Source organism: Bison bison, unplaced genomic scaffold (genome assembly GCF_000754665.1).
Source record: "Bison bison bison isolate TAMUID 2011002044 unplaced genomic scaffold, Bison_UMD1.0 scf7180017864464, whole genome shotgun sequence".
In the NCBI taxonomy this organism is placed as follows: Eukaryota; Metazoa; Chordata; class Mammalia; order Artiodactyla; family Bovidae; genus Bison; species Bison bison.
The window spans coordinates 6,485,061-6,512,981 of NW_011495025.1; the positions used below are offsets into that span (position 1 = coordinate 6,485,061).

The window sequence follows — 27,921 nt, forward strand, 5'->3', positions numbered from 1 at the left end:
TCTTTTAATTTCATGGCTGCAGTCACCATCTGCAGTGATTTTGGAGCCCCCCAAAAATAAAGTCTGACACTGTTTCCACTGTTTCCCCATCTATTTGCCATGAAGTGATGGGACCAGATGCCATGATCTTCATTTTCTGAATGTTGAGTTTTAAGCCAACTTTTTCTCTCTCCTCTTTCACCTTCATCAAGAGGCTTTTTAGTTCCTCTTCACTTTCTGCCATAAGGGTGGTGTCATCTGTATATCTGAGGTTATTGATATTTTTCCCGGCAATCTTGATTCCACCTTGTGCTTCTTCCAGCCCAGCATTTCTCATGATGTACTCTGCATGTAGCATACTATAAATGGTATGTAATGAGATTTCAATGTAAGCTCCCAATTTATTCTAACTTTCAAAACACAAAAAGTAAAAGAAAACAAGCACAACAGCCCTTGGGTGGCTTTAGCTGAGAGAGTGATTTATTTTCTAGTTCAGGCTGAATCCCTATTTTTGCTTTCCCAAATTCTGCAGATCCTCTTTTGAGTGTCTGAAGCTGGTTCTTACAACACTTGCCAGGATTAGAGTTTTAGCTCTTGGGCTGGGCTGCCTGTTGATTCACAACAATTTAACAAAGAAGTTTAGAGTATTTGAACATTGTCATTGACAGTGGAGATATTTAACTGGTAGCTTTGGAGTCAAACAGACCTGAGTTCAGATACTGACTCTTACCTCTTGTTTGCTGTGGTCAGTTTCTTAAGCAACTAAACTGAACTTCTGTAAGCCTCAATTTCTCCATCTGAGAATGGACAGCTTGATAATAAGCTAAACTTTCATTGAGTGATTACTAAGATCCAAGTATTATTCTTAGTGTGGTCTTTAACTCACTTAATGTTTACAAAAACTCTATATTGTAGATACTGTTACTGTCATTCTGATTTCAGTGATAAGACATAAGCAATTATGTGAAGTGACTTGCTTAAGGTCATATATCCAGCTAATATAAACAGCCAGAATTTACAATTTGGCAATCTGACTCCAAAGTGAGGTTTGAAAACCACTAAACTGTACTATCTCATAAAGTCAGCATACACATTAAATTGACAAATGTTCATAATTCTAAACTAAATGATAAGTACGTGATAGCTACTCATCCCACCCATTCTCCCATCATTATATAGTAATCCTGTATTCAGATGACATCCTTCTGTATCTCTTTTCTGTCCTCTGTTTTACTACCATGTTTCCTTTTATGACTCATTTGATAAGGGAAAAAAATAATCAATGAAATAGTGAAAGAAATAATAGAGTTGAAGTATAAGAGCATATGGTGGGCTATTTCCCTAGACATCGCAAATATTAATGACCACAATTTCATCAAAATGTAAAGGATTTGACTGATACAGAAAAAGGCTAACAAGGAAATGGAAGTAAAGGAAGGGAGAGGCCAGCCAATAGTGTTCAGTCAACTGTAAGACTGAACAGAAGCATACAGCTACATAACACATTCACAAATTTCTATAACAATTAGAAAGTCTGAAATGTTTTAAGGTTTTGTCCTCTTATTATAGAAGAGGACTAGAAAAGAAATTTCCTGAACTAGAAAAGAAATCATTCTCTCTCCTTTGCCTTTCCTTTTCAAAAAAATTTAGTATAAGAGATTTCCCCTTCATTTAAGTGTTGAGAAAGTGTTCAATTCTATTTAGATGAATCTGTGTTCTATGAGAGAAAATTCATAGACTATTAAGAGAAAAGTTAACTTAGCTACCGGCCCTACCAAGGAGTAAACTGGGAGTAGCTAAATATATATGCACTCCCAAAGCTAAAGTGAATTCAAAGCTCAAAAAATAAAAATGCAACTTGAGCTTTAAATTTGGAACCTACAATTGACTAAAGCAAAAAAAGAGAGAGAGAAAAAAAAATGAGCCTATTTTGGCTGAAAGTTTGCAGAGAAGAAACCATGGGGTAAAAACAGAGCATTTACTGAAGTTCTGTGAAATAGAGATGTTACATCTACTGTCTTAAAACTTGCCCCCTGATTGAGCTTGAGCTTCAAAAACTCAACATAAATTTCCTAAATGTTTATCTGTAATAAACAATTTTGCCGTAACATTTCTTAGGAACCAAAGATAAAGACCAGGGTTCAGTAAAAAATGTTATCTAGCCTCACACTATTTATATTTAATCAGAAAACAAAATAAAATAAAATTAGGAAAGAATAGAAAAGAACAGGAAATAGACATGAACGCTCTTCTGGTTCTTGGTCCATGGTTCAAAATGATGCACCTCGCTTGGCTTTCCTGGGCCAGCCTGACACAATGGAGTTGATCTTCAAAGAGATTTTTAGACAAAAATAGTCCACAAAACATGTTTCATCTTGTGCTGATTTTTTAAATTTCTTATTCTTCACTTGATTGAGAACAATCATATAAAATATGAGCTGACTAATAACCTACAGTCTGTTCAGTTACTGGACCCTCATCTAGGAGTAAAGCTATGTGTTTTTGTTTTGTCTTGTGGTTTTTCCATCTATTTCTGGAACCTCCCACCTGTCTTCTCTGTATTTGTGCTCTAGGTCCAATTATTTTGATATACATTTTTAAAAACTTAAGATTGTAGGAACTCTTTTTATCTTGTGAGATTTTGGTTCCCAACACATTGTTAACACATTAGATAATACAGTTTTGTGTCTCATTGCAGGGCTTTAGAGGTATGTATATACTATACATATTTCTGACTAAAATAATGCTCTGTTTTCTAATTTATATACACAATAAATATAAAGAGTTTTCCCTCCTGAATCAGTGGTGGGGGCGGGGGGGCTTCACAGTGTTGTGAATGAAAAAGGGGGACCCTTGTTGAGCATCTCCTCTTTACCATATGGACCCTTAAAGACTTGTCAAGGCTTTAAGCATTTCATAGAAGAATTATTCCCTATTGATTTCCAGAAGTGAGTCTGAAATGGGTCTGTTGAAGCTTGCTGTGTTTTTAACAGAGGGAAACACTTGTTTTAAATATGTTCACTCATGAGGATCAATATTCATCCTGAGTTTTAGAAAGGTCACTTTTTAAAACGTCACTTACAACTTTCTCATCTACCCCAAAATTATGTTTATTTTTGGTTTTATACTGTTTTTCTCTTGGTGTTTGGGAATTTCAACAGATGTACATACAAATTTTAGCCAGATATGGAACCACAAAGACTCATGGAACCACAAAGAGTCACAGACAGTGTGAAGCTAACCGTGTTCGTTGCTCTAGGCTATTTGTTTACAATTCAGCTATTACTAGCAAAGAAAGATATGTCAATATAATTTACTTTTATTTTTATATTAGAAAGATGTCTTGTTACACCTTAAAGTGTAACTCAGAGGGTGTGGTTCAAATGTAATTATAATGACACCAGACTTTTCCTTCAGGACATGGTGACATTACTGGAAGTAGCTGTAAAATTTTGTTGTGTGACCTCAAGGGGGAAATATCTTTCATTCCCAAATAGTCCTTACCATTTTGTTTTACAGGACCAAGCATCCTCTTAAGAGAGAGAACATGATGACGTACACCAGCTAGTTTTTCATTGTATTGGACACATGCTGTTTTCTTACCTGATTTGGGCATATCTAGTCTTTTCAGTTTTTAAACTTCATGTTAATCTGTATTGTGTTATCATTTTACTTTAGCTGTTTTCTTATGACTATCTTAATTTTCACGAACCCAGGTTGTCTCTGTGCTTGTTTGTTCTTGTTTCAGTTATCTATTGCCATGTAACAAACTACCTCCAAATTTAGTGGTTTAAAGCACCCACTGATTATTTTCTCTCAAGTGACTATAGGGTGACTTGGCTCAGCTGTGTGGTCCTTACTAGATCTCTTATTTGGGACATTCAGACTGAGTGGGTGCAGGAGTTCTCTGAAGACTTAATTAGGCTACACCATCTAAGATGGTGCTTTGGTGCTTCTCCATATGACTTTCTCCAGTAGAACCAATTGAACTTCTTATATGGTGGATCAGGACTTAAAATAACTCCATGGGTTAAAAGCTCTTTAACTGGGGCTTCCCTGGTACTCAGTGGTAAAGAATCCACCTATCAGTGCAGGAGACATGGGTTTGATTCCTTATCTAGGAAGATCCTACATGCTTCTTGCTAGCATGGGTCAGCAAACTTCTCTGTAAAGGACCAGATAGTAAATATTTTTGTTTTTGTGGGCCACGTGGAGCTCGTGTGCCACAACTATTGTGCCTGTGCTCTAGAGCCTGGGAATTACAAGTACTGAGCCCACATTCTGCAACCATAGAATTATACGGCATAAGTAATGGTTTATGTTATGCTGTTGATTTTCTATAACTGTCCTACAGCTAGAATCAAGATTAAGCTTTCCCTCAGCTTGCTAAGAGGTGAGCTGCTGCTGCTAAGTCGCTTCAGTCGTGTCCGACTCTGTGCGACCCCATAGACGAAAGCCCATCAGGCTCCCCCGTCCCTGGGATTCTCCAGGCAAGAACACTGGAGTGGGTTGCCATTTCCTTCTCCAATGCATGAAAGTGAAAAGTGAAAGTGAAGTTGCTCAGTCATGTCCAACTCTTCACGACCCCGTGGACTGCAGCCTACCAGGCTCCTCCATCCATGGGACTTTCCAGGCAAGAGTACTGGAGTGGGTTGCCATTGCCTTCTTCCTAAAAGGTGAGACATGCCTGAAAATCTCTGTCATGAAATTTCAAAAGATAATTACGATAATAAAAATATTATCTTCAATATTGTTTATTAAAGATAAATAGCATTCTTGATGTGTTCAGGTTGGGGAAGTATCAGAAGCATTTTATTAAGTGGCTGCAAAAAAGAAATAACTCACAGATTGCTCTACCAAATACCAGAAATTTTACCACATGTTTTGTGAGTTCATTGATAGTTGGCTTGTATCCAAAGTGATTAACAACAGCTAAAATTTTAAATTGGGCTTCCCAGGTGGCCCAGTGATAATCTGCCTACCAATGCAGGAGACAGGGATTCAGTCCCTGGGTTGGGAAATATGCTAGAGAAGGAGATAGTAACCCACTCCTGTATTCTTGCCTGGAAAATCCCATGGACAAAGGAGCCTGCAGTCCATGGGGTCATAAAAGAGTCAGACACAAATTAGTAACTAAACAACAACAACAACAAAAATTTTAAATTAATCAATTCTTTATGGTTATGACTTTATACAGTCATCTAAAATGGGAGTTAGCAAAGTCTGACCTGTGGGCCAAATCTGGCCCAACATTCGTTTTTGCATATAGAGAGAGTTTTATTGGAACACAGCCATGCATATTTGTTTACATTTTGTCTATGGCAGTTTTGCTACAGTGACAGATTTAAGGAGTTGTGACAGAAGTCATATGGCCTGCAAAGCCAAAAATATTCATTATCTGGTCCTTTACAGAGACAGTTTGCTGACCCATGACTAAAATAAAATAAAAAGGTTGAATTTGTATTTTTTTTAAAAGATAAGACATAGCACAGGGAACTCTATTCAATATTCTGTAATGGCATGTATGTGAAAATAATCTTTAAAAAAAAGAGTGGATATATGTACATGTTTAGCTGCTTCACTTTGCTGTACACCTCAAACTATTAAAATGTTGTGAATCAATTCTACTCCAATAAAAAAATTTTAGAAAAAGAGATAAGACAAATTCTGCACATATTGATGGAGGGCTTATCTTCCTGGATCCTGGGAGTTATAAAATACAGGAAGGAAAGCCTCCTGAAATAAAGCAGAATACGAAAGAATGAAATTTGTATGGAACTTTCATTGTTAGAACAACAAATCAAGTTAATGAGTTTCTAACCCATTGAGGATTTTAAAGATATAGGGGAGAAAATATTTACAAGTACTTGTATTTGGATAAACAAAAGTGATTGTTTCATGGTTTCCTTTTGATCAACGTTGATTCTTTTTTTAAAGTGAAATTCACATTTCTCGACATTAGACTATCCTTTTCAGAAGAGTGTATTTGTATTTTTCTGCTTTTTTTTATATCTTTGTTATTTCTTCTCTTTATCATTCAGAGAGATTCACTTTACCTAGAGATGGATTGGGTTTTGTTTTGTTTTATCTTTTTTAATAAGGGGAATCCAAATGGAAAGAAAGTCAACATTTGGTTTTATAGTTCTGAAATAGGCTCTTGAAACTTTCAGCAGAAGCAGTCATTTGGAAAGCTGAAGCTTTAGTTTTGCAATGTGAAAATCTATTTAAGAGTGGAAGATCAGATCAGTCGCTGTCCAAAGAGTGGTGTCCAACTCTTTGCGACCCCATGAATCGCAGCACGCCAGGCCTCCCTGTCCATCACCAACTCCCGGAGATCACTCAGACTCATGTCCATCGAGTCAGTGATGCCATCCAGCCATCTCATCCTCTGTCGTCCCCTTCTCCTCCTGCCCCCAATCCCTCCCAGTATCAGAGTCTTTTCCAATGAGTCAACTCTTCACATGAGGTGGCCAAAGTACTGGAGTTGCAGCTTTAGCATCATTCCTTCCAAAGAAATCCCAGGGCTGATCTCCTTCACAATGGACTGGTTGGATCTCCTTGCAGTCCAAGGGACTCTCAAGAGTCTTCTCCAACACCACTGTTCAAAAGCATCAATTCTTCGGCACTCAGCCTTCTTCACAGTCCAACTCTCACATCCATACATGACCACAGGAAAAACCATAGCCTTGACTAGACGAACCTTTGTTGGCAAAGTAATGTCTCTGCTTTTGAATATGCTGTCTAGGTTAGTCATAACTTTCCTTCCAAGGAGTAAGCGTCTTTTAATTTCATGGCTGCAGTCACCATCTGCAGTGATTTTGAGTGGAAAGGGTGATAGAAAATCAACAGGGCCAGCCACAAAAGAGGCAGGGTATAGACTCTATGTTTCAATAATAAATTGAAAGGTCCAAGAGGGATATGGGAGAAAGTGATGGCACCCACTGCAGTACTCTTGCCTGGAAAATCCCATGGACGGAGGAGCCTGGGAGGCTGTAGTCCATGGGGTTGTGAAGAGTCGGACACGATTGAGCAACTTCACTTTCACTTTTCACTTTCATGCATTGGAGAAGGAAATGGCAACCCTTTCCAGTGTTCTTGCCAGGAGAATCCCAGGGACGGCGGAGCCTGGTGGGCTGCCGGCTATGGGGTCGCACAGAGTCAGACACGATTGAAGTGACTTAGCAGCAGCAGCAGCCAAAAGGTCACACAGAGTCGGACACGACTGAAGTGACTTAGCAGCAGCAGCAGCCATATTAAATATGGCTTTTCCTAGCTGCCAGCTGGGGAGGATATTGGTTGAGGCATCATGATGGAGGAGGTAAGAGGGACTTGAAGTGAGGAGATAGGCCCTGGAGTGACCACAGGGAGAGGGGCAAAGTCATCTCTCAGAAGCAGTTATCTTGTGGCTATGCTAATATCCAGACCAACCACCCCTGAAGTGTGGCATGTGCTGGGAGGCCAATTAGCGTCTCATTGCCTGGCGAGGGCCCACGTGTTTCCATGAATTGTCTCGTAGAAATAGCCCTGTTTCATGCTCCAGGACCCTTCTTAGTCCATTCAAACTCCCTTTTCTTATGTGGCCAGCCTTCTTTAAATGGTCCGGGACACTCCTAAGCCTCCCAAACTTTAGTATTTAGAAGAGGCGTTTAGAGGAGTAGCTCTCTGACAACTTTGCACATCTCCATGTAAACCATATGGGCAAGAACTGACTTCAGTCCAGCATTAGTCTGTGATTTCTCCTGGAGCAAGAAGGGATGAGCAGCCAGCTGAGGAGATACTCTAGGCAGACCCCTTCTCTGTCTTACAGGAGACAAGGTCATTTCTCATCCACCTCCCTAGTTTCAGTTGAGTATAGGACTTTCAATTTATCCCCACCTGCCTTGCCTTAGGGTTTAGTTGCAGACCTCAGCATAAGTCTTTCTGCTTGGCTGGGCTTTCCCAGTGGCTCAATGGTAAAGAACCCACCTGCCAAAGCAGGAGACACAGGTTCAATCCCTGGGGTGGGAGGATCCCCTGGAGAGGGAGACAGCAACTCACTCCAGTATGCTTGCCCATGAACAGAGGAGCCTGGTGGGTTACAGTCCGTGGACTACAGTCTTTTGGGGTCCCAAAAGAGACATGACTTAGAAACTGAATAACAATCTCCTTGGCTAGAGGCGAGAGCTGGTCGCTTATCAGCAGAACGACCCAGGACCCGTGCTGTCTGTCTGTCGTCTGGCCTCTCTGGTTCAGGGTCTCCCATGGGACCAGGGATGCAGGGAAAGGACCTCATGCTGACCCTGCTCTTGCTCTCGTGTGAACTACTTGACTCCACCAGAGCTCAGTCTCCCTACTGGCTGAATCTGTGGAATTTCAGTGACCAAACCCAATAGCTGCAGTTAGGTCTTCATGGCGCTGTTAGAATCACACTGCCATGTGGGCATGCTTGACTGCTCAAAAGGGACAAGGTATTGCCCTATTTTGGCAACAACATAAAAGGAGATTTTCCTTGCTTAGTAGCAGTTGCTGTTCTCAAACAGATTTTTTTTTTGATCACCTGAGCATGACATGAAAGCTGTAAAGTTTTATCTTATTAACTCTGAAGAGCAAGGAGTAAAACATTGTCATGGTTGTTACACATGCTCTTATTGAAAGTTTCCTCTTCTGATTCCCAGATAGATTCACTTATCTTAACAGGGTATCCTTTCTGTATGAAGAAAGAAGCTCTGAGAGGTACCCAGGGCATGAACCCTGGACCAGTCTCCTTTCCTCCACTTACCAGTCCTATTGTCTTAGGCAAGTTACTAAAGATCTCTAACTCAGTGCGCTTACCTATGAAATGGAGTTGACTGTAAGAATTGAGTGAAGTAATATATGTAACATTCATCCTAAAGGAATATATGTAACAGTCCATATATAAATAATATACATAACAGTCCATCCTAAAGGAGATCAGTCCTGGGTGTTCATTGGAGGGACTGATGTTGAAGCTGAAACTCCAGTACTTTGGCCACCTGATGCGAAGAGCTGACTCATTTGAAAAGACCCTGATGCTGGGAAAGATTGAGGGCAGGAGGAGAAGGGGACGACAGAGGATGAGATGGTTGGATGGCATCACCAACTCGATGGACATGGGTTTGGGTGGACGCCGGGAGTTGGTGATGGACAGGGAGGCCTGGTATGCTTCAGTTCATGGGGTTGCAAAGAGTTGAACACGACTGAGTGACTGAACTGAACTGAACTGAACTGAATATATGTAACATACTTAGAAACCAACTGAAACTTAACAAGTGTCTAATAACTGCTACTGATTATATTAATGAAAATTGTGTTTCTTAAATCTTAAGGTGCATGAGAATCACCTGCCCACCTCCACCACCCCCGTTTCTGATTTAATAGATCTTGAATGGAGTTCCAGACTTTGTACTTCTAACACGTTTTCTCATGATACTGATACTGCTGTTCTGATGGCTACACTTTCAGAACTACTGGGTTAGGATGTAACTTTCAGAAAAAAAATTATAGAAACCCATTAGTAAAGTGGGTTAAAAAAAAATAGAAGTTAATTTCTAGGGGTTGGCTGTCCAGGACTGGTATCATGCTCCTTAAAGCCAGACCTTTTCTACCTTGTGATCTTGTCATCCAAAGACAGTCACAGATGGCTCACCACCATGGTTGAATTCCAGCCATGAGGGAGAAATGGGAGGAAGAGAAAAAGGATAACATCTATCTTGAGGGAGACAATCAAGAGCTTGTACACATTTAACTGCGCCAGAACTTAAATCAAATGGACACATCTAGCTCCAAGGGAAGTGGAAGAAATTAGAATTTATTCTGTAACCACTGGCTTGGCTAAAACCCCCCAGATTTCAGAGAAATAAGGGTGAACAGATACTGACTGGCACCTAGGATCTCAGTCACAGCCACAGACTGCTTTCTACCATTAAACAAGGATTAAATAATTTTCTATGTGTAGGAGAGTATAAATATCCAACTTTATTACCACCACCACCCCATATAAGCATAACTTATTTCACTTTTTATCTTTTCTCCATTCAAAGGAGTCATTTGATTCACTCTTGGGGGAAAGATTATCTTTCTCTGGGAAAAGTTAAAATGTTCCTCTTCTTTTTTTAATAATTTGGATCAAGTTTCTTCCAGGTGAGCCTTCAATAGATACTATGAGGAATTACAGAAAATAGAGCTTCTGGTAGGGAAGATCAAAGGGAATTTGGAGCAAGAGGCCAGGGAGGCTTAATGGCAGGAAGAGATTGGAACTCTGACATGGAAGTAGGAAAAGTATTTCAAGAGGGTTCTTCCATGCAGAAGATACTACATGATACAGAGAAGAGAGCGGCTATGAAGGGCATCATTAGGGTTTGCTGTGGTGATTTAGTCACTAAGTTATGTCTGACTCTTTCGACCCCATGGACTGTAGCCCACCAGCCTCCTCTGTCCGTGGGATTCCCCAGGCAAGAACATTGGAGTGGGTTGCCATTTCCTTCTCCAGGGGATCTTTCCAACCCAGGGATCAAACCCAGGTCTCCTCCTGCATTGCAGGCAGATTCTTTACTGACTGAGCCACTAGGAAAGCCTACAAGTGTGCAGGGACTGTGTTAAATCATAGCCCTCACCCCCACCTCCTAGTCTTTATCCAAGAACTTCATCTCCATGGACCCTGGGTAGCTGATGGTACACAGGCCTTACTATCTGATTACCCATTTGTGCTAGTTTCTGGACTCAGTTTTAATCTTTCCTCTGCTACAACTGCACACTCCAAGTGAAGGCCTTGCCACAGTGCTCCTTTAAAAATTATGGTGCAAGCCTGAAGGGGATTCCTAGATGCTTGAGCAATGGTGGAGAACAGTCACCATTCTGCACTCAGGAACTGAAGTGTACTAACTTGAATCCTTGAGATAGAATAGTGAACACCCATATTACACGTCAAAAGCAAAGCAAACAAACAAACTTAAAAGAAAAGATTAACCGATTTTTGTATATAGCAATGGACTAGACTGCATGGACTGTGTTAGTTGCTCAGTCATGTCCGACTCTTTGAGACCCCATAGACTATAGCCCGCCAGGCTTCTATGTCCATGGAATTTTCCAGGCAAGAATACTGGAGTGGATTATCATTCCCTTCTCCAGAGGAACTTCCCAACCCAGGGATCAAGCCCTGGTCTCCTGCCTTGCAGGCAGAGTCTTTTAAGATTTGAGCTACAGGGAAGTCTTATATAATAATGAATAACTTCAAAATAATAATAAAGTTCAGAGATTTCAGCAATCCTTTCCAAATCTAAGATTTTATGATTCTATGATATATTGAGTTAGTTTATGACAATGTCACAAATAAATAGGAAAAATTACCTATATCACCTAATAAATATTTATCACACTATTCCCAAGGCGTCCATCTAATCAAAAGTTTTTGCTTACAAAGATTCATTAGGACAAGAAAAAAAAGTTCTATGAATTCTCAAAAGGCAATTTTTATGGTCAGGTAATTCTATTACAATCAGACACATCTAAGTGTTAAGATACAGAAAAGAAAGGACTGGAAAGGAGAGAGGTTATGATGATCTGGGTATCTCACAATGTTTTGGATTCTGAATAGCAATCCAGTGTACACAGCAAACAGTGTACTCAGCAGAGTACACTCCATATGTAGGTGAGGGAACAAAGACTAAGGAAGGAAGCTCTGGATATCTCCATCATTCAAGCCCACCTAATTCTAGGTTTCATGCATTTTGCACAATACCAAACAGCCTATATAGAAAGGTATACCAAAAATATCAGAGGATCCTTGTTTTGGAAATATTCTTTAGGGCTCAAGTCATAAAATATAGCTGGTTCTAAGAAATTTGTTCAACAAGTCCTCATATTAAAGATTTTCTGACCACTCATGGCTTAACATCCATTCCTAATGAATACATACTAATGAATATAGCATTCCTGATGAACATAGGCTAATGGTTAAGAAACAGATCCTAAAGCTAGGCTACCTATGTCTTAACTTCAGTTTTGCCGTAATGATCTGGTGCAAGCTGCTTAACCTCTTTGTTCCTCAGCCCCTTTGTCAATAATATTGGCAATGACAATAAAACCTACCTGATAAAGTTTTGTGAGGATTTACTGAGTTAGCAATAAGTGATATTATGGGAATCATTGGGAAAATTTGAATATGGACTGTGTATTAGAAAATATTAGCATATCTATGTTAAATTTCTTGAGAATGAGAATGATATGGCAGCTATATAGGAGAATTCCTTGTTCTAGTACTAAATGCTGAAGTATTTAAGGGTGAAGCATTATGATTCCATGATGTCTACAATCACTCTTTAATGGTTTGGCAAAGTATATATGTATGTATGTGTGTATATGTATATCTCTCTTGGTAAAGGACAGGGAAGCCTGGCATGCTGCAGTCCATGGGGTCGCAAATAGTCGAACAAGACTGAATGACTGAACAACAACAAACATATGTACACATATGAAGATAGGCACACAGAAATAGAGATAAATGTGGCAAAATGTTAACCATCGGTGAATCTAGGTGCTCATGTACTAGTTACCCAACCTTTCTGAAGGCTTGGTTTTTTTCATAATAAAAAGTTAGGAGATGATGGGTTGACATATGTGTAAGAGTTTTCTACCTCATCCCACCCCTATCCTACCTAAAATCAAATCAAATAGATATGGGGTTGCCAGATATAACACAGGACATTCAATTAAACTTAAATTTCAAATAATATATCATTCATTTAGTACAAATATGTCCCAAATAGTTCACAAAGGCCAAATATTGCGTAACACATCCTCATACTAATGAGTTACTCATTATTTATCTGAGATTCAAATTTAGGTATCCTACATTTGTATTCATAAAATCTGGCAAGTCTAATAAAAGCTGTTTACCTTGATATACATGGCCGACCCTGCCCACAAACATGTCAAAAATCTTAGTCAAGTTCATTTATCCATGAGAAAATGTCTATAGTCTTTCTGAGTTTTAAACCATAGTAGAAATAAACTTTTGTCCTTTAGCTGAATTGTCCTCCCTCTGGTCTCACCTTTTTCCATCCTGAATCTCTCATTTTTCTTCATAATTATAACACATCTGAAGGGTTGCATTTTTATTTGTGATAAAATCCATAGATACAATATACATACAGGTCACATAAAAATACATGACAGTGATAATTAAACCTAATATACAGTGACAGTATATTTAATCACTTTAAATCACACTTTAATCACACACTAAAGATTAAAGAACTGCACATTTATTGTATAGTGTCACTAATGTTAGTGAATCTAATCTCTTCTAAGAAGCAGCTATTGCACAGAATATGTTTTAGCAGTTAGTGGAAACACATTAAAATTACTATTTATAGGACTACAACCTCAAAATACTCAATCACATACTATCTCATGCATTGGTTTACCACTTGATGAATGGCCCTGATTTACGACCTTTCAATAACATAGTAGGGAAAAGCAATAAGAAGCCCATTACTTGCAGAAGCAATTATAGAAAACCACTTTGGAACAGTAGCACCATTCCACATTATAAAATGCACATTTGTTATGTTGCACCTTCCTGAGTTGAACTTTGAAAACGGTAGCCACACAAAATCCCAGAACGGGTGAACTCATCCCAGTCTGGGCCTTCACTGGTGGCTGTAGTAATCTTGACCATCATAGCTGTCATAGCCACGCCCTTTATAGTAGCTATACTCATCCTCATAGGCTCGATAATTGTCCCCACGAGGATCTCCGTTCTCACTTTCATAGATTTCATACCCATTGTCATACTCATTGGTGCCTGTTTGTTCATACTCCCCAGGGGTGGTGGTTTTCCCAAACGGTGGTGGGGTAGTCCCATAGACCTCCTGGTGTGGGGTTGTAGGTTTAAACCCACCATCTGGAGAAGTAGTGGTCTCTCCAGCCACAGTGATTCCTTCTGTATTGGCTTCAGTGACACTTTCTTCTTTGCCGTCTTCCTCTCCATTATCCCCACCACTGCTGCCATGGCCATTGTCTACCTCTGTGCTGTTGCTGCTGGTGCCATTTATGCCTTGCTCATTATCATCCACCTCTGCCTCATTTTCTTCCTCTTCTTCTTCCTCTTCTTCTTCATCACTCTCATCCTCTTTTGTAGCCTTCTTTCCTGTAGCCCCAGCCTATAAGGAAAAGTTTGAAAGAATTCAAATCTAGGTGTGAAAAACATAAAATTTAAGGCCATTGTTTCATCCAACACAAGCTTTCTGTACTGACATCTTTGTACTACATGTAATTTTGAATTGAAACCAGTTTAACTTACAAAAGAACTGGTGGAGGTTTTAAATTCAGAATTAGAACTTTTGTCATTAGATGCTGATGGAGAAAAAGCCACTTGATAAATAAGTCTTTTCTGTGGGAGATGCTTTCTATAACTTCGCTACCCGCTTTCTCTGCCTTGGAAACACAATGGTATCTCTCAGCACTTTTTATCCATTGTTAAGATGCTTGGCCTTAGTCTTCTGTGATAATGTTGAAAAGTCAGTGTAAGAACATGGGAAGACATCTTGCCTGGGAAAAGATCTCTCCTTATTTATTTGTAAACAGGGATATTGTACCCGCTCTTACTTTTTCATCAAGTTAATGAAGAGAATATAAAATACTGTATGTATAGTGTCAGGATAACCTCAAACTTCAGTAAAAAAGGAAAGCAGATTGAACATTTTGGAGGAATTATTACCTTCTTGGGAAGCCAGATGGCAGCTAGACCTATGTCTCCAGTTCCAGGTGTAATCTCTCCATAGCCAAGTGTGGTAGTGGAAAGGGTGGTGTTCTCAGCCTCTGATTCTTCGTCTTCGTTTTCATCAGAATCTTCATTCCCTCCATTGTTTCCTTCTTCATTTGAAGTCTCCTGTTGAAAATGTCCAGAGCAAGAAAAAATTATTTTAGCTGAAAGATAACTCAAGATTTGTTGGAGTCATGAACCATTATTAGGAAAATAACAATGGCTGATGGTTTCCCTCAGCCGTCTGGTCGCCCAGTGTTGACACTTCTGCTTCCTCTTATGCCAGTTGCAGTTCTCACTTCTTGGAATTCAAAGTATTTTCACCCTGTTTACCTCACTATGGTGTGTTTTAGATATTCTGTATTCTACTTAATCAATTCAAAAATATTTATATAATAATTTCAGCACATCTGACTCTATGGTATCATACTATATATAGCTTAGGCTCTTGAAGTCTTATTAATAACTACTATGATTCAAAAGCAGAGACATTGCTTTGCCAACAAAGGTCCGTCTAGTCAAGGCTATGGTTTTTCCTGTGGTCATGTATGGATGTGAGAGTCAGACTGTGAAGAAAGCTGAGTGCTGAAGAATTGATGCTTTTGAACTGTGGTATTAGAGAAGACTCTTGAGAGTCCCTTGAACTGCAAGGAGATCCAACCAGTCCATTCTGAAGATCAGCCCTGGGATTTCTTTGGAAGCAACGATGCTAAAGCTGAAACTCCAGTACTTTGGTCACCTCATGTGAAGAGTTGACTCATTGGAAAAGACTCTGATGCTGGGAGGGATTGGGAGCAGGAAGAGAAGGGGATGACAGAGGATAGATGGCTGGATGGCATCACCGACTCGATGGACGTGAGTTTGAGTAAATTCCAGGAGTTGGTGATGGACAGGGAGGCCTGGCGTGCTGCAATTCACAGGGTCTCAAAGAGTCGGACACGATTGAGCGACTGAACTGAACTGAACTGATGACATAATAGTACATTAATTATTGTATTTGATGACAAATAAGCTGAGAAATTTAGACTTATTTTCTTATTCCCTAGAGTAGCCTTGTAAGGTAAGATTATTACTTACACTCTTTAGAAAAGGAAAGTGAGCTTGGATAAATTAAATAATTAACTAAATTCTTATGGTGAATGATGAAACTGTATCTTTCTAACTAAAAAAAAAATTGAGCCCTTTTATTGTACCATGATGATTTTTGATGAGGAGGAGGATTTATGTGAATTGCTGACACTAAATCTAGGATGTTTTTGTTTTAAGGAACTTTTTTTTATATAGAACCCCTTCTCTTCAAACAAGTTAATTGCATGTCTTATGTACTATAAAAAAAAAGAAGTGAATGTATTTCATTTACTTTCAAGAGTATTTAAAGGAAAAGAAATATATTAAATTCAAACTCCATCTGCTAACTCCAATAAATTCTTACTAATGTATTATGTTATTGTAGGAAGATGTTTTCTAAAAATTACTACTTCTCTGTGAATATTTTTATCATCTTCAGTATTTTACTGTTTTGTCTTTACTCCATGTTGTTAGGCAATAAACTGTAGACTGAGTTAATCTCCCAAAGTAATTCATAGCTAGTATTGAAAGTCAGGAATTCATACACAGAGAATTTATTTAGTTTAAATGAGTACTAGAAAAGTGAATTTATTTCAATGCATTTTTAAAGAGATTGTATGTTAGGATAACTTTTAACTAGGCATCTTATATTTTAAGACTTCAAAACAAACAAACAAAAGCCACATTTAGCTTTTCTTATTACTAAAAAAACTATGTCTGTTTCATAGATATGTAAATTTTACTGTTTCAGTGAATGCTTGGGACTACTAGAGTCCACCTTAAAACAGTCTCCAAGCTAACTTTGTCAAATATTCCACAAACATCATACTGTTTATTTACTTTTTCATGTTTATATGCTTTAGTCCAACAGACTAAACCTTTTAGGGGAGAAAGAGGAAAGCTTTTTTGGGTAGGAAAATACACAGATTGGGTCCTTCACACTTGTTTCACAAGTGAAAATCTGAGGTCCAGTGGGACAAATGACTACATGAGGTCAAAGACATGGCAGCTCATTAGCAGCAGGGTCGTGACCACAGACCCAGACTCCCAATTCGTAGGATTCTCTATTTTCTCCTACGACACCCTTTCTTTTTCTGGTACTTATTTAAGGTTGTCCTGCTGCAATGACTTAAAAAGGAAAGTAGGTCAAACTTTTGATGAATGTGTGTGTGTTAGTCGCTCTGTCATGTTCAACTCCTTGCATCCCCATGGACTATAGGCTACCAGGCTCCTCTGTCCGTGGAATTCTCCAGGCAAGAATGTTGGAGTAGATAGCCATTCCCTTCTCCAGAGGATCTTCCTGACCCAGGGATCAAACCCAGGTCTCCTGCATTGCAGGTGAATTCTTTGCCATCGGAGCCACCAGGGAAGCCCTGGGCCTCAAATATCTTTTTGAATAGAAAAATTAGCAGTCATTTGTACTTGAGTGTATTATTAACCCACTAGAAAGACTAAAATGACTGAAAGAAACGTGTGGATGAGAATGTAGAGTTGATGGAATGCTCCTATAGGGATAGTGGGAGTTTATATTAGTATCTCGGCTGTGGGAAGCTATTGGTGACATCTCCTCAGGATGAATATATGCAGACCTTTCAACATACACATTTCATGTCTAGGTAAAGTGGCCTCCAGAAATGAATGCATATGTTCACCAGAAGGAGTACTAGAACATTCACAGCAGCACTCTTTGGTCACAGGCCAAATCTGAAAACTCCTTAACTGCCCATCAACAGGAGGTTAGCACATTGTGATACACAGACGTGATGAAATACTGATATTGAGAACAAATGATTTGCAACTACAGAATCATATGGGTCAGTCTCTGAAGCTAAGAGTGAAAGAGGCTACATGTACAAGAGTATATGCTGCATGATTCCATACATATATGTGTGTATATGAATGAAACACTGAGCCAAAAACAATCTTTCTGATAGGAGTCATCATAGCATTTGCCCTTGGTGGGGGTTGGTTAATGAATGGAATGGAGCACAAGGCATGTGCTGCTTTTTCTATAGGTTCTGAGTAATACTTAAGGTGTTCAATTTCTGAAATTTCAATCATCAACAAACTTATGATAATTGTGTTATGTATATTGAAAGTGAAAGTCGCTCAGTTGTGTCTGACTCTGTGACCCCATGGACTAGTCCATGGAATTCTCCAGGCCAGAATAGTGGAGTGGGTAGCCTTTCCCTTCTCCAGGGGATCTTCTCAACCCAGGGATTGAACCCAAGTCTCCCACATTGCAGTCTGATTCTTTACCAGCTGAGCCACAACAGAAGCCAATGTGTCAATAAAACTTTAAAAGATGAGACTGGATAATTTAGGAGAGGGGAAAAAAAATGTGTAATCATGAAGTAGAAAATATGCCTAAGCACCTGATCCTGGAACTACAAGTCCTGGGGACTCTGTATTTAACCTAAATTGCCAGTGAAATTTTAGAGAAGAGATGGGGAAAAAAGAAGTTCTAAATTATCTTCAGGATGGAAGACTACAAGTTTTATTCACACCGTTTTCCATTAACACTTTGGATGAATGGTCTTTGGAGCATTTATTCCTCTGAAGTTCTAAAACCAAACCACCAAATATTGACTTGGCACTAAATACGTATAAGAAACTGAGCTGGGCAGCGTGAAGAGATGCAAAAGAGATTACAACACTGTTCATCCTCAAAGCAGGGGATGTAACCTGTGGTCTCAAGTGTCCTGGTTCATGGGGAGTTTGCAGATAAGTTCTGAGAGGACTAGAAATGTTCACAGACTGTTGGGAAAATATTGAGTAGGTGAGATTTCATCAGAGTCCTGAAGGACTCTTAATCTTCCTCCATCCCCAACCACCATTACAACAAATGAAGAACCATTGCCAAAAGGTATGCAATCCAATTGGGAAGTCTAGCTGGTAAGGCAATTTTACAGTCACTGTACAGCAAACAGCTGTAGTTAAATGGATTACCCTAACTTAGTTCTTGTGTAAGATTAGTATGTGGAACTCCAGGCAGTAGGTGGCATTTTTCCTGGTACTGGCTTGACATTCTTGTAAGGTCTTCCTTTAAAAGCTATTGGGTTAAATTATGGTACTGAAAATGTTATTTTATGGTTCAAAAAATTAAACTAATTATTTGTCACTTTTAAAGTTCCCACACCACTTTGTTTTCAGGATAGCAGAATTTATCCATGATCCATTTTGGACTGTCATTGTGCCTTCATAAATAGCACCTAAGAATACCTGAATTTAGAAGGTTCTCAAACCAGTGGATAGCTGTAATTGACTATCCAGGAAAATGTACCTAAATAGTAGTTTGCATGGGCAAGGATATCAGCTGTAAACATGTTAGTACAATTTCCAGGTTATGTAGATGAATTTTAGCCATGAACTACACTAATTTGTAGTGCTTTATAGGAAGATATTTCTACATCTTGGCATTTCTGCAAGGACATGAATTTTATTATTAGACAAAAAGACATATGAAATTCCAATTAAAAAGAACAACCCTACTGTGTGAGTCAAGAAGGGCAGATGAGGCACTTCCCTGGTCCAGTGATTAAGAATCTGCCTGCCAATTCAGGGAACACGGGTTCGATCCCTGGTCTGGGAGGATCCCACGTGCCACAGGGCAACTAAGCCCATGGACCACAACTACTGGGCCTGCTCACCGCGACAAGAGAAGCCACCACAATGAGAAACCCGAGCGCTGCAACTGGAGTAGCCCCACTCACAACTAGAGAAAGCCTGCACACAGCAACAAAGATCCAGCACAACCATAAATAAATTAACATTAAAAAAAAAGAAAGGCAGATGAATCACAGTAACACTGTAGAGAATCTAAGACTTTCTTATACTACGCACTCATCAAATTGAATTTTTAAAGTTCAGTCCTTATTAACTAGTGCAATACATAAAACAAGTATTGCACTAACTTTAGGATCATTATGTATTTATCTTTTATCATCACACTCTGTCCATCTATAAATGTAAATAATGCTTTCTTCCTTTTTTTCAGAATCAACCTTTCTTCCACTTAAAATAGAGATACTTTTGTATTCATGTACCACTTACAGGTAACTTTAACCCCAAATTGTAATAGTGTTTTAAACAGGTCGTTTTAGTTAATTTTAATTTAAATAATATCCCCCTTCTCCAAAATAGAAGACTGGGGGCAATTGGTAAGCTGGAAATGGCTATTTGCTGAGTCTAAGCTACAGGAAACCAGTTTTCTATTTATTTTGTGCTGCCTGGTTTGTTATGGAAAAAAAAAAAGACTGAAGAAATTCCTTACCTCTTCTTCCTCTTCCTCTTCTGAGCTGTCACCATTTCCATTTTCTTCAGATGAGTCACTACTGCTCTAAAAAATATGTATACATGAATTCATACACATATGAATATAGGTACATATATATTTATTTACTTAGAACAGTTCTCAGCTACTGTGAGAAAGATATGAGGAGACTAGACATATATGAAATGAGGTTAGAGAAAAACGGGAATTTTACAGTGACCAGGATATGCTTTGAAATACTCCATTTTTAACTTCGAAAGTATTGACAATATATTGAAACATTTTGTATGTAAAAACTAAGCAATGAATGGCAGAATGACTTAGCTCTGAGAGAATGAGAGGATTATCTGGTCCAATTATTTTATTTTACAGAAAAGGAATCTGAAGCTCACAATGGCTGAATTCTCCAATCCGTTCAAGGCAAATCTTAAGCTATAACATAGGTATCATTGTTTCATTTTCTTTATAAAATATGAATGAAATGATAATTAGACTTATTACAAAATATAAGTTTTTGTGTGCTAAGTCTCTTCAGTCTTGTCTGACTCTGTGCGACCCTATGGACTGTAGCCCGCCAGGTTCCTCTGTCCATGGGATTCTCCAGGCAAGAATACTGGAGCGGGTAGCCACACTGTCCTTCAGGAGCTCTTCCCAACCTGGGTATCTAACCTGTGTCTCCTTTTCTCCTGCACTGCAGGCAGGTTCTTTATCAGTAGCACCACCTGGATGATTTTCTTAAATGATGAGTTCTCCTGGTGAATTTAAATTAGACTTTGACTTGAAATTAAATTTGCATATAATTTTAGTACCTTTTAATCTAATTAAAGCCATTCCTAAATTGAAGTGTGTGTGTGTCTATAAAACTTTATGAGAGAAAAATTCATACGAGAGATATGTTATATAAGAAGAGAAATTAATTTACCTATTTAGGAAATTTATGAGTACCATTTCTCTAGAAAGCTCAATATTGAATGAGAATAAATGAAACCAAGGAGTCTATATAAAAATAAAAGTTAATGAGCTTTGCTATGTTTTTTAAAATATTTATTTTTGTATTTATGTATTTATTTATACATAAATATTTATGTATATTTACAGTTCTTAGTTGTGGCATGTAGGGCCACAATCCCTGACCAGAGATTGAACGCAGGCCTCCTGCATTGGGAGTTCAGAGTCTTAGCCACTGGGCCACCAGAGAAGTCCCAACTTTGCTATTTTTTAAAAGGAAATGGTAATCCCAATTGAATTTTCCTTCTTTTTCTGCAACCACTATTTCTCCTTGGTATAAGTAAAAGCCCAACATAAGATTCTATCATTTTCTGCCCTGAAAATTTATCTTTGATTCTGGTGACTTGTGAAGTACGGTGGGTCTTAGAAAACATAGCTATAGAAGAACCTTAGGGTGAGAGATCGGTTGAGGGAATATTTATGTCCCAGTACTGCTCAGGTCTCTGCCTATTGGGCTCATTCTTCAGGTGGCCACACCATATACCAAAGGAAAGGAATGCTTCTTCCCTTGAGCCAGGAATAACCTTGGGTGGAAAAGAGAACAATTAGACTGACTCTTCCACTGCCATGACCTTAATGGCTGTGCCTTCCCTAGCCCAGAGGTGAAAAAAGCATAAGGTTCTATTGAAACTATTTCTATTTGTTAGTTAAATTATATATAGAGAGAACAGCTTATTTGTGTAGCATATTTTGTCTCAGCAGGAGTGGTTTTTTAAATGTAATTAAGATTTATTCAGTTTTCATACAACAGCAGGATAAAAATTCTATTCAAGTTCCCGTAGACTATAAACCAGGAAACTCTGGAACTTATCCAGGGACATAAAACAAGTTACAAAAATTTCATGGTCTAAAGGTGTTGAAATCATACTCAGTGGGAGTGTTTTAATCATTTCACAAGCTTTCTCACCCCTAGCTTTCATTCTACTTCAACCACATCACTCTTCAATTAGTATCTACGTAAGGACAATTTAAAAACTGCTTGAAATGCCTTGAAGCCTCAGCATTTTTTTTATTTTCCTTTCTTTCAATTAGGCCTTATTACCAAGTTGTTACTAAGTCCTACGGATCCTTCTGGAAGTCTTTCATATACTCCTTCCAACCTCTATCCTTACTGGATTTATTCAATTCCAGAAGACACATTCCAGGTGTTGTACTGATAATCAGAATCATAGCAAGAGAAGAAGTTGGAAATATGGGCAGTTTTTCCACATCAAGTACTGTAATAACTGAGATGAGTCTGATAAAAGAAATATAAGATAAAGTCCTTGCTGTCTAAGAGTTCACACACTAATCAAATGTTTTAATCATAAAAAAAAGTTTCCTTTTTTTAAGGAATTAAAAATTAAATTAGGGTATTAACCTTATTTACGGAGAAGGCAATGGCACCCCACTCCAGTACTCTTGCCCAGAAAATCCCGTGGGCGGAGGAGCCTGGTAGGCTGCAGTCCATGGGGTCACTAAGAGTCAGACACGACTGAGCGACTTCACTTTCACTTTTCACTTTCATGCATTGGAGAAGGAAATGGCAAGCCACTCCAGTGTTCTTGCCTGGAGAATCTCAGGGATGGGGGAGCTTGGTGGGCTGCCGTCTATGGGGTTGCACAGAGTTGGACACGACTGAAGTGACGTAGCAATAGCAAAAAAACCCTTATTTATACTTCCATTTCTATAGCCAAGCAGATAAACTGCAATAGGTTGACAGCCTGGCAATCAATATATTTCATGCATATTGGTATTTTGGAAATGATTGTATATAAACAGATTCCATCTGAATATAACATGAATGTCAAAGCCAACGAAGCTTAATGATTTTGGGGGTGATAATCTGGGTACTAAATACTTAATAGACTTAAGAAAATGAGTAATTAAGAGCTATGGAAGCATATAAATAGACATGCAAGGAGAAACATCTTGGAAATCAAACTTTGTAAAGTGGAACAGTAGATCATCAGTACTAGCTCAGACTGTTAGATTGCAAGATATATTTATTGGATTCTATTTTACTTATTTAATTAATTTAGTTTTTCTTTTTAAAAAAAAATTTTGTTGGAGTATAGTTGATTTACAATGTTGTGTTATGAATTCTATTTTAAAACAACTCTCTTATTTACAAATTCTGCATTGCTTGAGATAGACCTATCTGCATACAGTCTGTAGCAATTTTGAATATTAAAGATCCGCTTAAAAATCTATGAAGTTTGGGTCTATCAATAAGGAAAAATATAACCTTTCCTAATATCTTTTCAGTGTGGACATTTGAATTGGACCGCATGTATGTATCTGTAAAATTTTCTAGATAGGAATATCTCTATATGATATTTTAGAAAAGTTGAGGAAGTGGTCCAAAATTTGAATGTATTATCATTTAGTTTAAGAAAGACAATGAAATTTCAAATGAGCACTGTTATATTTATGGGCAAACCAAAGAATGGAAGGCAATTCTGAAAACCCACAATGCTTGTATCAACCATGCTCATATTTCTGCGGCTACACACATTCCCCATAATTATTATGGTGCTAGAAATACTTTAAAATGATCATTTCCTATCATTGTATGAGTTAGAAATGGGTTAGCTCAACATATGGCAGGATGTTATGCCAAGCCACTGTGCTGAGGCATAGTTTTCGGCGTCCTGACTGCTTTTAGTGTCTCAGAAGTCCTGGGTCAGATGGTGCATAATTGGTGCCCTGAACCCAAACTGTACAGTAATAAAAATAGCACAATGCTGGTTTGTTGTCTATTTAAAATCAGCACCACACCCTCTAGTTTTCAGAACCCTCTTCACAGGTAGTAACCCAGTATAAACAGAAACTCTTATTTTTAGTGGTTAGTTATTTTTTGTTTGTTTACAAATTTTAAGAATGTTTTGTTTTTCTCACAAGTTTTTTAGTTCGCTTCATGAATTTGTCTTTCCTTTGCATTCTTGAGCCATTCTTATTCTAGTGAATTACACAGGTCAAAGGTTAAGAAAATCTTGAGCAAACCACAGATTATCAGGAATTTTGTAATGGTCTTTGTTGTTTATGAATTCATTTCCCTGTAAATTAAAGGACTCTACGTTATTGGATATAAAACAGCTATATGACAGTATTGAATCTACCTAAAATGGCAGTTCGTGGCTGCATCACTGACTTAAATGTCAACAGCTGACAAAATTGTCCACTTTGTCAGTGAATTAGTCAAAACACCTGAACTCGATCTTCCATGGCGTGTGCTTTCATTATATCATTCTAGACTGGGCCCAAATGAGTTTATTCTCTGTGCGTGTATAGCTCTGCTTTATAAGAAACCTTGGGAAGAAACTTTATTATATTAAAAACAGACTGCTTTAGCAAGTGGTCTTTCTGGCTGAATTTCAGTGAGAGTTGAATTTTCAGTGTTTTGAGTTAAATTCAATCCCTTTTCAATTATAAGGAGTGAGAAAAAATTAACTTTTATACTTACTTGAACTGCAAATCGTTTTAGAGCAGGATAAAAGTAGCCATGCTTATAAACATAGTATTGGGGCCTGTACTTAAATACCTGCATGAACACAATAAATGATATATTCATATTTCATGTACAATAAATCTAGAGTAAGTGTAGTCAAACCAAGGAATTATGCTAAAATTAATTACCCCATTTTCTTCAGAATCCTCTAATTTGGCTCTTCGATTCAAATTTTTCATCTGTTTAAAAGAGCAATCAATTATTACATATTCTCTCTTTAATATCAAAAGACAAAAAATGGAAGTAGCTATAGGTTTTTAGTAAAGAACTTACTGAAAGAGCACAGGCCATTCCCAAAATGCTGAGCAAAATTAAAACCGTCTTCATTTCGGTGATTGCTACTGGAATTAATGAAGTGGTAAAGTTAATGAGTAAAACTAAGAATGTACCTTTTCTTCACATACTTCACATACTAGGAGATGTATTTAATTTGTTTTCATTTTTTGTCCAATTAAAGTTTTGACTAACTAGGACCAAATTTCTGCTTTTGTTTTAAAATTTTCCTTCTATGTATGTGGTAGAAGATAGACTTTATCCATCTATTTGAATAATCATGAGTTCCATATTTGGTTTTGACCTATCTGATCTGATTTGTAAATGAATATCCATTGCATCACTGCCAGAGTTTGAATGCTTAGTGTGTTTCACATTGGGGTAAGGAGGCCTTATAATACTATTGACCTGGAATACCAACTGGTGTAGTTATGTGACCTGTTTGTATTGTTTATAATTAAAAACTAAGGAAAAATTTGAATACATTTGAATGATTACTTTTATGCCAGTTATCCTACAGGCTCTTTCCAGCATCTATATAGCTTTTAAACTAAAAGTTTGTTTGTACTATGAAGACTAAGAGCATTTTTCCATGGGTATCTTAGAATACTTGAATTTTTATGTGTGTGAAAAATCCATGATATGTGAAATATTATTCTCACAACGTATAGCACCCTAACATCCATATTTAAGGAAGAATCTATGAGAAAAGTTATCCGAGTTCATCTTGGGTATCAGAGGCAAATTTCCTCAAATTACATTGTTCTCCAGTTCCATTTAAGCTTATAATCACTGGTGTGGGAGATTGTTATGGAATGGACGTGGGCCTTTCCAGGGTCAGGGTAATAGTCAAGTCAATTCTATGGAGGAATAGAAGATGCAACTCTCTTGCATAGAAGATCCTACTCAGAATAGGAGTAGTTTGTAAGCAGTCATGGGGTTTCAGCCTTGCAAAGATCTCAGTTCCACATAGATTTCTCACAGGTAAAGGAAAGCAATGGTGAAATCCTATCCTAATTTTATTTTGTTTGATAAAAATCCTAATTTAATAAAAGTTGAACAAACTTTGCTGAAAGCCACCAACACACTTAACTGAGAGAGTTCTCCTCCAGAGTGACAGCTTTGGCAATGCTTAAGAGCAGTATGTAATGGTGATCAGAATTTCCCCATAAATACACTGGGAGAAGTAATATTTAAAATGTATGAAATCCATGTCATATACTATATCTGAAAATAGACTCTGCATTTTATCATCACTGGTCATGATTTATCACATCCTTATTGAGTATCTGAAGCTAAAATGAACATTACACAGGGGAAGGGTTAGAGGCCTGGAAAAGCTGTCTTGGATCCTCTGTCGCCTGTCTTTGTGGTAGAGTGGGTCTTTGATTTTGTTGCTTGTTAACTTGCTCACAGTCCTGTCTACTTTAGTTCTTGATGGCCACATGGGAATAAAGAGGCTTTCCCCTGAAGGGGACTTGTCTGTTTGAGAAGCTTTCATTGCTATTGAGGTTCTCTGAATAATACTTTGAATTTGGCCGTTCTTGATGGAGCCCACCAACAAACAGGAAGATTACTGCTCTGTAGCTGTATGAAAAGAGTTGGAATAATTACAGTATCTTAAAGAGCTAAAAATGTAAATACATAAAACTGTAGAAAGATTTTGGAGTATAAAATTTCTCATAACAAACCTTAAAAACAACTAGATGAAAATATAACAGGAATAATATAAAAAGAACCAAGTGACTCACCTAGGCAGCAATCGGCTGCCTACATAAATCTCATTTTATTTACTTTGTGATTCATCAAGAGCAAAAGACCTCTATAGTGCCCACTACTAACCCGGACAACAATTCCAAAAATTTTAAAGGACTGTTTTGATAATCTAATTCCAAGTTTTTATTGGGAAGAGTATGATAAACTAACAGCATCATTTATTTCCCTAGTACTATGCATTTTTTCATTCGGATTTTAGAGCTATAAGATGTTAACACTTTGAAACCAAATACGTATTTTGGAAAATATTGTTTATAACTGAAGTACAGACTAGGGAACTGATGGAGAAATCAACATACATCAAGGCACATTTATAAATGCAAAATGGTATTCCAGTTAGGTTACCTTGAATGCATTAGAATGAGTAAAAACAGTTATCTGTCAGGTACAGAGATAGAAAGTAGAAAGCATAATTTTCTAGTTAATGTATATAATAATAAGAGCTTATTTACAAGCACAGGTTAATAAACTTAGCTTTTTCAAAAGAATCTAAAACATGAGGTACTAGTTTAATGGTAAACAAGTGTTAGATTACATAGCAATTCTCTACAATGTGTTAATATCTATATTTAAATAGAATGTTCAAAACCAAGCCCAGAGATGTGAAATGCAGAGTGCCTGATTTATAAGATAATGAAGTTGTTATATTAAACCTTACCTTTTGCAGTGCTGGAGTGAGAAGGCAGGCTCCCAGGAGTGAGTGACACAGATTGAATACTCTCTCTGCTCTCTCACTCACTCATTCACTTGCTCTTGTGGGCTATAAACTCTTTTTTGCCTTCCCACAGCCAATCACTGTCATGGCCAAAGTGATGTCAGAATGTGGATTCTCACCAGAAAACTCCCGAACTTCCACACTTTCTCAACACACAAGCTCAGTTGAATAAACATGAACTGTGGTTCTGTGCCAAGAGGTTTGCATTGTGGAATTTAATTGAAGGTTAAGATGAAGATGAATAGTTTGAATTCTGAATATATATAAAAATATACTAGATTTGAATTAAAATAAATAGCAAGAGATTTAACTATTTAAAATTTTCATAATTATACAAATTTTCACTATTAAAGGAAGGAAAATTTACTGTAATCAGATACAATCCTACATTATTAGTTTAGTAAAAAAAGAAAAACTAAATAATAAAAGACAGGAGCTAATAAGCAATTAATACTTTAAAATCAATTATATTATTCAAATAGTGACTCATAAATTTGGTATAATTAATTTCCTGAGATATATTGCTGAGTATAAAATTTATACTAAGTTTTTGAGAATCCTGCTACTGAGAAGCA

General features: G+C 37.7%; 1 protein-coding gene across 1 annotated transcript; it reads right to left on the bottom strand.

The window, feature by feature from the left end:
- Positions 1-13,572: 13,572 nt before the first annotated feature.
- Positions 13,573-27,313, bottom strand: IBSP (integrin-binding sialoprotein). Its single transcript, XM_010860196.1, has 7 exons — positions 27,290-27,313; positions 24,856-24,923; positions 24,711-24,761; positions 24,538-24,615; positions 20,085-20,150; positions 14,699-14,869; positions 13,573-14,141 (listed from the first exon to the last, which is right to left on the bottom strand). The coding sequence occupies exons 2-7, from the start codon at positions 24,907-24,909 to the stop codon at positions 13,629-13,631; spliced, it is 933 nt and encodes a 310-aa protein (XP_010858498.1). The 5' UTR covers positions 24,910-24,923; positions 27,290-27,313; the 3' UTR covers positions 13,573-13,628.
- Between the last annotated feature and the right edge of the window lie 608 nt (positions 27,314-27,921).